The sequence below is a fragment of the Podarcis vaucheri genome, assembly GCF_965113315.1.
Source record: "Podarcis vaucheri genome assembly, chromosome: 1".
Classification (NCBI taxonomy): Eukaryota; Metazoa; Chordata; class Lepidosauria; order Squamata; family Lacertidae; genus Podarcis; species Podarcis vaucheri.
Window position 1 is genome coordinate 62510079 of NC_138759.1, and position 15236 is coordinate 62525314.

The 15236-nt window shown below is 40.9% G+C and overlaps 1 protein-coding gene across 4 annotated transcripts in view; it reads left to right on the forward strand.

Moving 5' to 3' along the window:
* The window catches only part of NELL1 (neural EGFL like 1), a 382749-nt gene that overhangs the window by 211839 nt on the left and 155674 nt on the right, over window positions 1-15236 (forward strand). For 3 of the 4 annotated variants that reach the window (XM_082195851.1, XM_082195854.1, XM_082195853.1), the window contains exon 13: window positions 1955-2080. The exons of the other annotated variant lie outside the window; for it this stretch is intronic. In XM_082195851.1, the coding sequence (XP_082051977.1) occupies window positions 1955-2080 (126 nt within the window). The remainder of the gene's footprint in view (window positions 1-1954; window positions 2081-15236) is intronic. 4 annotated transcript variants of the gene reach the window in all.

Consider the following 15236-nt stretch of genomic DNA (forward strand, 5'->3'; position numbering starts at 1 on the left):
ACCAGTGCAAAGTGATTTCGTTAGTTGCTCAAGCTTCCTACTTACTGTATTGATGTCTCTAGGATAGTAGTGCTCATGACAGCTGGTCTACTTGGCACTCAGCACACAAATACAGGATTGCATCAGCATGGCGGCAAAGCCCCTTTCATCATTTCTACTGACATGTAGTAGAACAAAGAACAATGAAGCTAGTTCTGTTGTCCTTGTTTTACCTATTCAGACTCACATGAACTCTGTCAGACTTTCAGGGATAGAAAAAGGTATGTAACAGAACAGTATTTCCTTAACACCAATACTGGAATAATAAGAAATGTAAAACCGAAATGACTCATGCAAATGCAGTTTATGTACCAGGAAGATCAAGCACAGCTGGACAATAAACTCATTTTTAAAGCAAATGCCATCTGCATCCCAAATATTGCCTTTAGGTAAATCTTAATGCAGGGGTTCTTAAGCTTCATCGCCACCTGTCCAAACCTGCCCCAAGTGTAACTGAAATAAAACGGAGGCAGATGGTGCACCTTGCACATAACAGTTTTGTCCCTGATGGGGTGAGCAGATCAAAGGAGAATAGTAGGAGCTGGTCTACCCACAATATGCTTTAAGGCACCTATGGGAAAGGGATCCAAGAGAAGAAGAAAAACACCTGTGAATAATAGAATTTTTCCCATAATTGTAACAATGCTCTGCATTTTTAGACTATATCATACCTACTCCCAACTTTGGCAACTTTGTCTTCTTCAGTAATTTGAATGAGGTCACGTGTGCATATTATTAATAAAAGGGAGACTTTGTATTTTGTTTGCTGCAAAACATATTAGATTTGGAATGAGACGTAGGGCTTATGACTGATAAGAGGGATAAGTAAAACTCCCCTTGGATTTTTTTCTAGAGTCCTTCCGCTGATATAAGAATCAATCCAGACAACATTTTGTCTGATGAGGATTCTTAATGGTTGTCTCATATTTTGATGTAACTGTACTGTTACAGGCAGGCTGTTTTATTGTGTACCATAAAACTTTCTGGGATTTTGTATTGTCTGATAAATAATGGTGAATAGGTAAGTGCTTAATGGGGAGTGATGAGTATCTAGCATGTGAATCATGTGCATCCACCCAGATTGGAACTGGGACAGAAGCTCTTTGATAGTTTTGTCTGAATCTACTGTGTGTCAAAAGGAACTGAAGGAGGAAGCAGTTTGCAAGTTTTGAAGCTTGATTAGAGAGCTGGCTTGGGTTCTAGCTGCATTGTTTTGGTGTCTCTATTCTACCTATGCATATAACCAGGTGTATCAAGAAAGCGCCATCTGCCTTCATAAGTGTCTTGGGTCACAATGCTTTCACAGCTTGACTGGATGGATCTAGCAAGAGGCCACATCTATGATACAGAAAGTAATCTCTCCTTTGACAGAATAGAGCTAGGGCCATAGTGAGAAAGGGTTTCCCCAGCACACTTGAGCTACATTTCCTCCAATCATGTTCTGAAAGGGATTATTCATTAAAAATGGAGAAGTAGTTTGCAGAAACATAAAAAGTACTAATTGTACTAACTCAGGTTATTACTCAGGATACTTGTCCCCAAGGCTGTCCTCCAAAGTAGGCCAACCTTATAAAAGGTGATGTTAAATATCAACTTCTTGAGGAAATAAGTTCACAGGCCTTTTATTGAAATCAATGTGCTGAAAGAATACATGTCTAATTTGTAATTGACTAATTTAACCTTTCTCTTTAACTCTTCACAATTTTGGAATACTCCAATTGATGAGTAATTACTTTTAGGAGTGGTGGTCAGGAGGAATGCCCACAAAGTTAATAGCAGAATTGTAAATGTTCTGCTTTTTGTGGATATATGTTGGATATTTTTATATAGTTCTTTCATATTTCAGTGTTCTATTGCTGAAGATGTGCAACTGTGCAGCTGATTGCAATCTCATGGGGTGTTTTTCCCCCCTCAGATATTGATGAGTGTGCTGCTAAGATGCATTATTGTCATGCCAACACAGTGTGTGTCAACCTGCCTGGATCATATCGCTGTGATTGTGTCCCAGGATATATCCGTGTTGATGATTTCTCATGTACAGGTAAGCTCTTAATATGATCGCAGTAACACCATGAGACTTTATTAATATCTAATGGTGTTCATTTGGAAGCAATGAAATATTCTTCATGTTGTATGAAGGCAATAGATTTATTCCTTGAGGGAAAATACATCCTTGAAAGTTGAAGAAATGTTTTCTGAGAGCGGGGGGAAAGTTTTCCTATGTTTATAGAAAAAGGTAAGAATTTAAAATCCAATTGTTTAGACTTTTCTATAGTGGTGACGCCTCATTACATGGTTCTGCAGTATATACACAGGTTATTTCTCTTCTTCGTAAATGCTAAATTTACTGTCAGGGAAGATGGGGAAGAGAGTGCTTGGACTGAGTCAGTTTCTGCTGCTGCTTCTCATCCCACCCTCCAGTAGAGAACAGGAGCAGAGGAATATGTTATGGGGTACCAGGTCCTGGTGTGGGGTACAGAAGCCTTTTTGCATTTGTGATGGAGGTGGTTGGCACATGGAGTATATGTCATGTGATTATTTATTTGCATGTACTGTAAAACTGACCTAAGATTTTGTTTGAATAGCCATTAAGGGAATAATTTTGCTTGTTAATTGTTGAGAGTTAATATTTGCTTAATTCTTAAAGAAGAATTGAACAATAGGAAACAAATACAATAGCTTTAGACATAAAAGTCAGTAATTTTTTAATCTATCAGTAAAAAGCAGTAATGAGAAGTCTTAGGAGAGCATTAGTATTTTAAACTAATATCTGCAGGTGGTTTGTTGGAAGATTAGGAAGACAAATAATATGTATTTCCCCTAGAATTTGAGAAAATATTGTTCTTGCCAGTACCTGAGAAGATAACTCCTAACGGTTGTCTTAGGAAGGCATGGAGAACTTTTAAGTTTTATTTCTTTTGTTTTGGGGCAGTGAAAGGCACTGTTTCTGAAATAAAATTAGCATTTTAAAGGGCTGCTTCTCTTTTCACCTGAAAATATGGTCAATACAAAAACAATATGTGAGTGATTATTCCAGAATTTGTCGTGTTGTGAATATATACAATCCATAGGGCAAGGCCTTAGAGAATAAATAGGGGCTTGGTATGGAACAAAAAAAAAACATAAAAAATTGTGTCTTCAAGGGATGAGGATTAAGGTGCGCAGCAGAATTGGATATATTCCAACCTTGGATCGATTCAAGATTACAGATATGTACAGATGACTCACAACTTGCACAGGGATTATGTTCTGGGGATTGCATGTACTGTAAAGCTGAAATTGTGTATTGCCTTCCCTACTTTTCTTAAGCCAGTGAGGCTGGTGCAGTGTACCCGGGTGATGTAGGAGGGGTTGAAGAGGAATGCTGGGAGGTGACAGCACTGAGACCGTCTCTGGGATAGAACTCCTCATCTGTAACTTTGCTCCCCCTGCCCCAAGGTCCAAACACAGTCCATCCCAACCCACTTGGCCTCTCCAGGGTCATCAACAAGCAGCTCCTCTGAATTCCCTCCCAGCCCCTTCCTGATCTGACCAACCTCTCTGCAATGTGTATTCAGGATTTATGAGAATAAATTTGAGAGACATAATGGCTTCCATCCACTGCAAAAGCTTGCTTCTTTATTCCTGCCTACTGCTTTCCAACAGTTACCAATTTATATTATGACTTTTACTCCTTGACCCTTGGTAAGTAAGCTGTCTTCAGAACTTTTCACAAGGGGCATCCTTAAAGTATTATATATAAATATATACGTGTGTGTGTGTGTGTGTGTGTGTGTGTGTATGTGTGTGTGTGTGTTTCTGTTGTATCAGAACTTTCATGTACATGCAGTCTATTTTTATTCCTAAATATTTTTTTACTACTGACTTTTCATTTTTGAAGAACTACATCTGTCTTTAGAGATTAATTTTATAGCTCATCATTCAAGTGTATTTTGGTGTGCTTTTGTGCTACAGTGAATTGCTTCTAACCTTCATTTCCCTGTTGCATCTGTTATATGAATTCGCTAGATTGTCTTTGGTAGGCAATAAAGAAATCTCTAGATTCTCATATCTATAAAAGAATGAGTTTCATATGGAGAGTAGAGCAAGTGTAGACTGACCTGGCACAATTTTAACAAATGGTCTGTGAAAAAATAAACAGTGATTTGCCAAAGGTCTCCCTGGAGCTACAAAGACATCTGAAAGCTTTATATAATTGCATTTTCAGTACAGATCCAATAGTGGGTATTAAAACCCTTTCATGCTTTTGTGAACTGTCTTTGTATAGTGGGAAAGGGCTATTTATTCAAACTGATATGTTCTCAGTTTGTCTCAACCTGATCACACAATAAAGGCTTTTCTTCGTTTCAAGTATGTACATTTTCTCTAATTTGGAAAAGACCGAAATTTTCTAATTGAGTCCTTTGTGTTTTGCCAGAATGCAATTGATTATAATTCACCTAAGACTGCAGTGTAATTTAAGAAATTCATTGTGGGTATGTATTTATCCACTGTTCTCAGTTGGGGAAAAGCGTTACTAAGTAGAGATGTATCCCCTTTGTGGTGGTTTGGTGCAGAAAGAGGGAACAATTGAGTTTCAGCCAGGTGACCTGCTTAGCTATCTTTCAGGGTGATGGGCTGGCCCTGAGGCTTGCAATCTGTGTGGTGGAGTCCTGGGCTGGGGTAGGCCATCCACCAGGGACTATGGGGCCTTGGGCAGTTGTGTATCTGTTTGATACAGCAAGATCTACCTACACACCTTCACAGCATAGCCCACGGAAAGTGTTAGCTGGTACAGCCTTACCTTCATTTCCTTCAGACAGGGTGTAGTGCAAGCTTTTACTTTCTGAATGACCTTTTTTCAATAAATTTGGGAAAGGACTTTTGCCTTTCTTGTATTTTGTGCCTGACCCTGTAATAACCTACCAGTTTACCTGTTGGCTTTCTGTCTGTGTCACGGTAAAGTGACATAGAGTGGGGCAGTCCAGTAAATAAGGAAAGGTGATCCTCCTCCTTGGATCCCTTCTGGGGACTGTTCCCAGAAAAGGAGGTGGTGGCAGCTTACTAGTGTTTGGCTCATGTTTTGCAACCCCTTTGCCTGCCTACCCCTCTTCCTGCCAGGTCTTGCCAAAGCTTGGACGACAGGTTGGGGGGGGGGCGGATAGCTCGCGTGAATGCTACACAGGGGTTTGGTTGCTTAATGGCTGCAGTTTTACCTTAAATTAGAGTTTGCTCCCAACTGATAGTTGTTTCCCTCTGCAGGTGTTTTCATTGGTTTAAACTTAAATAAAGTGGCCTTAGTTCAACTCAGCATGTGCATCTGACTCTATTCAGCATTCAGGTTGCATACAACCTTCCTGTTTAGGGCACACTGAATTTTTCAACTTTCAAATTCCAAAAATAGTCTGCACAGATTGCTTCTGCTGAAAACAGGTAGATCATATGTAGGAGATCATATGTGGCTGCTCGGCTGCACAAGGGATCTGGCACGTCGGGGTCACCAGATGTAGGAATGAAAAATCACGGGAGACGAGAGAGGCAGGTGTAACATGAGGCGTCTGTCAGGGCGGGCCCTGAGAGCCTATTTTATTGAATATTGCAAGCATTGCCACAGGTGGGCCTGTGGCTGATTGGTTGATACATACACACAGAAACTTGTAATTGGTTAACATAAGTACTAAGGCGGGAATTACATGTGAAAGGTGGGGATTACATGTGATCATTTATCATTGATGGAGTAAATGCTGGGAATCGGAGCTAGGACTAGACAGGCATGAAGCCTCCTAATTGAATTGTAACTAGAGATTAATATGGCACAAACAATATAACAATCAAGTTCTGTAAATGTGGTCAGCTAGGCATGGAGAGCAGGTACAGTTTGTTTTCCATGAGCTTAGGATGTCTGTTACTAATGATTGATCATAGCATGTAACAATGTAACAATGAAGTTCTGTAGGTGTGGTCAGCTAGGCATGAAGAGCAGGTTCGTACAGTGTGTGCAAAAGCAGGGAAAAGCCTACAAGCAAGATTTCTAAAGCAAGAGAAAAAGAGGAGCAAGGCTTCCCCAAAATGCAGCAAGTATGGGCAGAAGAAAAACTTCCCTTTAATCATAGACCATTTTAGGGGCTGAAACTAAATTTTTGCAAATTAATTTGGTGAAGGACCTTAAAGGTATGTTTTTGCATGTAAGGAATTCAAATCTATTACTGGACAACATTTAGCTTGGTAATCTACGTTTGTTGAAGAAGCAGATAAACTACTTTTGGAAAACCAAATAATTTTAATTTTACCTTCTGATAATGATGATAATAATAATAATAATGAATAAAAATAATATTAATATATAATGTAACTGCAAGTATTTGGCATTCATTTTTTAATGACGTCTGTGCGATTTTACACACATTTTACTTACCAAGCAAAACTAAATTATATAATTTTAACAAAAATATCCTTGAGACACCTTATTTAGCAGCCCTCATTTATCCCTTTCCTCTCCCCAGCGGACTGTACAGGGTCCTGACTGTCGGTCCTTTTGAGAACCCCAAAGCCACTTCCCGTCTCCCTACTCAGAGCAGTGAATTGTTTGCTTTTTAAAAGAAGAGCTCAATAAGCATTTAAGTGAAAAAATGTATACGACATTCTAAAACATTTTTTTAAAGTAGTTTAAAGCCTGACTTCCTCAACACTGGAACTAGGTATGTGCATAATTACAGACCCAAAGGTGTTCTCATCGTACAGCAGAAAAAAGCAAATAAACTTCTAGGTAAGTACTTTTATTAAAGTATTAAATGTCTTGCATGTGGTGGTTTTATTCTGCTATTCCGTTCTTTATGTAGGCATAGTAGTAGGCTGCAATAATGCAACAAGAATGAAATTTTCAGAAACTCATTAGTTGTATCCAAAGTTGTTACTCTCTTTCACAGAAACAGCTGTTACTATTTTAGGGGAAGAGCACTGAGTGTGAAATGTAATTGCAAATCCAATAAAAATTCCTCTGTTTTCTTAAATTCTTGTGCAAGAGTCCGCAAACTCATTCTCATGACCTTTTAAAAAAAAAATCCAATAGAGTGTATATGGCACTGGTTTTTGTATTGTTATGCACACCTGATACATCGTGACACAGCACTCTAGTAAGTCTTCCACCAGCTGTAATGCAAAAGGTAACCTAACAGTACTAATGCATTTTCTTTTGCTGCTTACAATTCTCACAAGAATCCAGCCTAATGGATTGGTAGCAAGACATTTAGTAGTTTTGTGTTAGCATTTGTGGCTCCTAGTTTTAGTGCAGTTTTTATTTATTTACTTAAAGAATCACTATATGACACCTAAAGCTACTGTGTTGGGGGGCGGGAATACATTACGCCTTAAAGTCTAAAGTATTTGTGTGTAACATGAACACATTCCAGATTCTGTGCACACATATTCTTTTTGTTCTTTCCTTTGAGAAAAAGTTCCACAGATATGCTCAGGGATCTTATTAGCATTCCTGTACTCATAAAAAAGAGAACAGATAAGGTCCTATGTGCATGCAACTCCATGTACATTTCTGATTCCCTATGTTCATATCAGAGGCACTGCAATACAGGGCCATGCCTCACAGTTGGGAATTGTGTGACTGAATTGCTACAGGGAAATATGTGAATCATTCCAAACAACCTGTCTATCTTAATTTTGGCTTGTTTTGTTTGTGTTACTTATTATTTCCTCAAGGTTTACAGTCTCAATATGTGAAATACATATTGGAAGCAAAAAGAAAATTTGTAGATAGGGTATAGTAGATTATTTTCATGATGTACCATTTAGGCTAGTCCATTCCATTCTGGAGAAGTATAGATTTATCATTGGAATGTTTTATTTAAGAAACAGCTTCTGCAATTCAAATGTTATTTTTGGACAGCATGCATGTTATTGCTGTTATTATTTATAGTGCATAGAGATAATTGAACTTAATAGCTTTTCTGTCACCATTTTTTATTTGGCATTTATACAAATTTCTCTTTCTTCTGAAGAAATATAACTGCTCAAATTGTATTGTATGTGGCAATCAATAAATGGTAAAAGAAAAAGTACAGTATAAAACTATCAAGCCAGATCCAGCTCTTTTTGAAAATGTCTTTCAGACCAAAATGGGTTTTGAATGCTGCCATTTCTGATGTTAGATTTGTGCCCATTTATTTTTTCACATAGCGATTTAACTGTTTGTTGGATGTGGAAAGCAAAAGAGAATTTCTAGAAGATGTTGGGACATGAGCAGATGTTGGAACATGAGCAATAATTTTCTTATTGTGGTTGATATTAGGTCCTGCCAGCCTAGCAGTTCGAAAGCACGTCAAGTGCAAGTAGATAAATAGGTACCGCTCCGGCGGGGCGGTAAACGGTGTTTCCGTGTGCTGCTCTGGTTTGCCAGAAGCGGCTTAGTCATGCTGGCCACATAACCCAGAAGCTGTATGCCAGCTCCCTCGGCCAATAAAGCGAGATGAGCGCCGCAACCCCAAAGTCGTCCGCGACGGGACCTAATGGTCAGGGGTCTCTTTACCTTTAATAATGTTGTCAGAGTTGGCATCTGAGTTTGTTGCAGGGTATGGTCTCTATGTATCTTTGTTATCTGGCTCATCATTGCTGATGAGCAGCTGTTTTAGATTAGTGTGCTGTCTATAAGCAGAGACGGGCCTACAACTTGAGGCTATGACAGGTAAATATAATTGTCAAGGATGGGCTGTAGATAATTGATGACAGGGCCATCCTTAGCATATGCAGCGCCATGGCGCAAAGTTCTGCCCGGCGCCCCCCCCCAAGTTGTTGAGTTGTTGAACAATAAACCGGCAGGAAGGGGTGGTGACGCACACTTTTGCCTCTTCCCAAAGAGAAATCAGGAGTGTGCCATACTCAGTGGCGTACTAAGGTCAGGTGGTGCCATTTAGGTGATTGATGGGTTAAGCAAATAAATTTTGATTACTGTATTTGTATACTGTATTACCAAAAGATCATGATCTGTGATTCCATCATCAGCAGAGAAGTATTGTGGAGATATTTAAAGGACTATAGGACTATCTATACCCAGAAGTAAAAACTGCTAGAGTACTGGTCTGCACCTAGTGACTCATTTCCAAATTACTAATTTTGGAGGGTCACTTTTTCATAACAATAAACTATTTCCCTCCACCCACCCAGCAAAAAATCACAACCCTTTCAGATATTGGTAGTTTAGACTGCCACTGCCACCCGCTGCTTTAGTGAACAAGATGAAACCCTTCTGAGCACAACAGGACAACTCCCACGGTGCTCAGCCTACATAACTACTTTCTGGAAATGGCCCTGGAGGTAGGAGCAGAGCCACTGAAGCACAGGGTTCCCAACCCCTACCTCCCTGAGATGCTCCAAAAGGATACCATGGTACTGAAAACAGTCAATCAAGGGGAACAAGCAGGGTCACATTCCACCTATCTTTCTCCCAACAACTGTCATCAACCATGGCTACTAAAGCAGGTTCAGTGGCATGGCCAGCCCTGAAGCCAGACTAGAACATATCCAAGTTGCCTCCAAGCAAGCAAGCAAGCAAGCCTGAACCTGGACTGTTGCCACCCTTTCTAGTGCTTTGCCCCCAAAGGGGCTATTTGCCAGTGTAATAGTTGTTTAACTGGCATTTCTTCTCAGACAAACCCACCTCTTTATTACTCCTTATTAAGAGGCACGCGTTGACCCCCGCAGGCAGCAGCAAAACAAACGCCCAACTGACACAGACTGAGCCAATCAACAACAGCTTTTGCCACATCCAATACACTAACACCCAATCGCAGCATAGAATCTCCAGCTTCCAGGGCAGGACATGGATGGCAAGGGAAAGCAGGGAAGGCAGAGCAGGGAAGGGGACGCATTGGCGGTTACGCCATTCCTCCCCACAGCTGGGGAGCACAGTGGTTTCAGCAGAGGGTGCCTGACGCCCCTAAGAATGCAGAGCTCTTCTGCTGTGGACGGCTGTGCGCATGTTTGGGGGTGAACTCGGCTCTGCCCCAGACTCAAACGCTTGGCCCCAGACTCCAATGCTCTGTGCCCCTAAGAACCCAGCGCTCTGGTGCCTTGCGCCACCAGACTCAACGGTCACGATGGGCCTGATTGATGAGTTGCTGGTATAGTGTTAGCTGGGAACTGTAAGTGACAACTGGAGTCACAATAGTACCTGCTCTGGAAGTGTAATATTGCTTTAAATGTTTGCCTTCCTTTTTATCCATGCCCTGAACAAAAAAACTATATGGTGTTCAGAGAGTCTGGTAACACTTCTAACTAGTTATAATATCTAGTAGGCTCTGTGTGATGTTTCAGTTCAGACACTATTGTACAGCTGACATTAATGGTGGTATGTTCATGCTTTCTGATCTACCATGTGTGAAATTCCACTGTGAAATTTGACTTGTCTGGTCAAAATTCTGTTGATTCTGTTGATCATTACTCAAAATTACCATATTTTTTGCACCATAACACTCACTTTTTTCCTCTTAGAAAGTAAGGGGAAATATCTGTGCGTGTTATGGACGGAATGCCTACGGGTGGCATGCCTACGGATTTTCCTCCTCTAAAAACTACGTGCGTGTTATGGTCGGGAGCGTGTTATAGAGCGAAAAATACGGTAGTTGGAAGTTTTGCCCAAGCAGAAAATTTATTTGAGTGCATAACTACAGTTTATTCATTTAATTCCTTGACAAAAAAGTTGTGAAATTGATTAGATATAAATTGGTTTATCACTCCATGGAATTTGATTAGTCTAGGGAAAGTAGCTACATATTATGTGAGGTTTGCACAATTAGGAGAATGACTAGAGATGCTTTCTTCCCCATATCAAGACTTGATTCGTAGTGATGGGTGAACCTTTCAAGTCTTTCCTGGAACTATGCAAGGAAAATGGATTGTCTTGCTAGATGTCTGAAGAAAGCAAGAAACTGTATAAACCAGGCATAGGTAAACTTGGCCCTCCAGATGTTTTGGGACTACAACTCCCACCATCCCTGACCACTGGTCCTGTTAGCTAGGGATGGTGGGAGTTGTAGTCCCAAAACATCTGGAGGGCCGAGTTTGCCTATGCCTGGTATAAACAGTTTGAAACTTGTTACCATTTACATACTAACACAAGAAATTTAGGGTGTAATTGATTGTAGAATGAGGTAATTTTAAGCCTGGGTCAAGACTTTAATTTCAGTAGAGTTTAAAATTCATACATTTTTGGAACACAGGGATCATTAATCTAAAGGCATTCTTTTCCCACAGCACAAGAAAAAACCCCAGCATTGTTATTGTATGCTGCAGATTTACTATGGTACCTGTTGAATTTAGTGAATGCCTTTGCTTCTACTTCAAGGGGTTTTGGAACAGCACTCATAGGAAGATACTATATGTGGTATATACAGGGTAGTAAGTGCTTTCAGATTGTAGTTCTATTTTTAATGAAAGCATATTTCAAAACTTTTTATGAATCAAAGTGTATTGCTTATAATTTCATTTTTGTGTATGTGTGTGGGCTGAATATTTCATAGACGGTGTATTGACTGAGGCAAACCTAATGATTTTTTAACCATTATTGACTCTTGAGTTTCAATTACTGTACTGTTGTTCCAAGTACATGTTTCTGAGCATCCTTAGATTGATACAGAAATGAAACGGAGTCCGCTGGACCAAGGATGAGCAAGGTGGTCTTTGCTGGACATTCTGTAATTGTGTCTTAGTGGGGTACTGGATTTTTGTGGTATTTGATTTTTTTAAAATGTGCAAGTTCCTGTTTGAAGAGCAAAGCTCCCAACAGAGGAGAAACAACCCATTGTGAAAAACAGGCTTCTTCAGCCTTGGCCCTCCAGATGTTTTTCGCCTACAACTCCCATGATCCCTCGCTAGCAGGACCAGTGGTTAGAGATGATGGGAATTGTAGTCTTAAAACATCTGGAGGGCTGAGATTGAGGAAGCCTTGTGAAAAACATAGCGATGAACAACAGTAGCTCCTAGTTTGATGCTTCATCGGGATCAAGTCCCCAGCCCCCACCCCCCACCCCTGACTACAATTCCTAGTGTGTTTCAGGTTTTTCCAGCATTACAATAGAACTAAGAAAGAATACCTATGCCTTTTTGCTTAAGGTGTGTGAAAGCATTACTTATTTCACTTTATAAAGGGGGTAGCAGCTCCTACAGGAATTTTCAGTACTTCGCTGTCAAAGCTTTAAGCGAGTTGGTTGATGAGATACATTTTCATGACTTGGTTGAAAATTCACCAGATGAGCCTTCCCAAGTCCAACCTAAAGTCCAGTAGCTGGCAGTGGGTGTTCAGCAGCAGATGGCAGAAGCAGAGCAACAGGAAGTTGATGTTTTTGTTGTTTGGGGTATGGTGACCCCATCTACATTGGTGAAGCTTTGCAAGCCCTGGTACTCTTACAAACTCTTTAAAAGATCAAGAAGCCCTGAGAAATCAGGCACTTCTTCCTGATGCCAGGATACTTTTCATCATTGGCTGTCTTATCTGAAAATTGCACTGGTAATACAGATTGGAAGCATTTTTTTTATGTTCTATCATCTAGGTTGGCACTGTTCTGACCACACACTTAGCAAAATAAGGTCTCTGATGCTGCTGTGCCAATAACTCCCAAATTTACCTGCCTGTGAAGATTTGTCTGTATTGATGTACAATTTTAATTTAACAATAACAACAATATCACAGTGAATATAGATTTTAAAAAAATAGACACCCCGACTCTTACACGGGAAGACACCCGAAGACACCAAAACCTGCATTCCTGTACCCGTGAAAATCTACGAAAGCAAATATATATATATATATATATATATGTTTTGGTGTCTTCGGGTGTCTTCCCGTGTAAGAGTCGGGGTGTCTGGGCGACGTTTCGACGAGGTCTCACTCGTCATCTTCAGGCTGGTGCTTTTCGGCCGAAAGCACCAGCCTGAAGATGACGAGTGAGACCTCGTCGAAACGTCGCCCAGACACCCCGACTCTTACACGGGAAGACACCCGAAGACACCAAAACCTACATTCCTGTACCCGTGAAAATCTACGAAAATCTACGAAAGAGGCACACTAAAAACCTACATTCCTGTACCCGTGAAAATCTACGAAAATCTACGAAAGAGGCACACTAATCTAGGAACTTCCTCTCTGCCCAGAACGTTGGAGGCTATACACCACACCCCTCAACAGTATTTATAGGAACTCAAACACCAGATTCTGCTCTGTTCCAGTAACAAGAAGCCGAAAGCACCAGCCTGAAGATGACGAGTGAGACCTCGTCGAAACGTCGCACAGACACCCCGACTCTTACACGGGAAGACACCCGAAGACACCAAAACCTGCATTCCTGTACCCGTGAAAATCTACGAAAGCAAATATCTCACCTCTACGGGGAGGAAACCTTCCAGCTGACAAGAACCTACGAGAAACTAGAAATCCGAAGAGCCACCATCTTATGTGATCTCCTGTTCCTACGCAACTGCCGAGACAACAACTTAACTCCCACATGCTTCCAACTTAAATTCCACTCTAAAACCCCAGCTACCGAAAGGATCCTGAAACGAACTGAACTATCCCTAATCAGAAACGAAATACATAAGAAAAGATACCTACTAAACCAAACCAACAAAGATCTGCTCACTCTTCACCTCAAACTATGTAACAAAATCCACCCTGCACTCTGGGACAAATGCAAACAACTAGCCGTCTGGAGAGCTGAAACTGAGACCTCACATAAGACAGACAGACACACCAACAAACTCTACAAACTAGAGAAACGCCAGAAACCCAGCCACCCTCCACAACAACCCATGAAACAAACAGTACATAACATATCAGACAGGATCCTCACCCCAACTGAAACCAAAGTACTCTCCAAAGGTTTCAACTTTGCAGTCGCCCCGAGACGCATCCCCACGGAAAACATCATATGCGGAGTCGAAGCTAGCCTGACCAAAATCGACCCAGATGAAGCCAATAAAATCAGACTTGAAGTCACCAACATCCTCTGCTCCAGCAAACCACCCAGAAGCAATTTACACAAAGAAGAACAGAAAGCACTCACCAACCTGAGGAAAGACAACAACATAATCATTCTCCCAGCAGACAAAGGCAACGCCACTGTTGTGATGAACACATCGGACTACCAAGCAAAACTATCAAATCTACTCCAAGACCCTACCTACCAACCTATAAAAACAGATCCCACCACCTATCTGGAAAAAAACACCAAATCCAAAATAAAAGCCTCTCCTATCAGTGAAGAAATCCAGCTAAGAATCATCCCCAGAGAAAAATCATCCAGATGCCCCAAACTCTACGGTCTCCCCAAGATACACAAAGAAGGAACACCACTCAGACCAATAGTCAGCTCCATAGGCTCACCTCTACAAAATCTCGCTAAATTTCTCGCTAAGCAACTTCAGCCCTATGCAGAATCCATCGCTTCACACGTTACTAACTCCTTCCAGTTCATAGAAACAATAAAGAAGCAATACCTACATCCCGATGACCTACTTGTGAGCTTCGATGTTGTATCTCTCTTCACTCAAGTGCCCATTAATGAAGCCTTGACAGCCATTCAAAACAAATACAACCCCCCCAAATACATCCTGGACCTGACCAACCACTGCCTAACCAACACGTACTTCATCCACAATGGACAAAGATACAAACAGATAGAAGGAGCACCTATGGGATCACCCCTCTCACCGGTCATCGCAAATTTGTACATGGAACACTTTGAAACCAATGCTTTAGACAAGTCAGAACACAAACCCAAACTTTGGCTCAGATATGTTGACGACACCTTTGTAATTTGGCCACACGGGAAAGAAAAACTAGATAGCTTCCTCACACATCTCAACAGCCTACACCCCAAAATACAATTCACTATGGAAATAGAAGACAACAACCAACTCCCCTTTCTTGACGTCCTAATCTACAAAAAACCTGATGGCTCCCTAGGACACACTATCTACCGGAAAAAAACACACACCAACCGCTACTTACATGCACAATCACACCACCACCCTGCACAAATAAACTCCGTAGCCAAGACTCTCATCTCCAGAACCAAACGCCTGGCTGACAAAGACCACTTGACAACTGAGTTACAGAATCTCTCAAATGTGTTAATCGCCAATGGATACCAGAAAAACAGGGTTACGAAGCTAATCCAAAAAGAAACACCCCCCAAAAACCAAGACACAGAAGA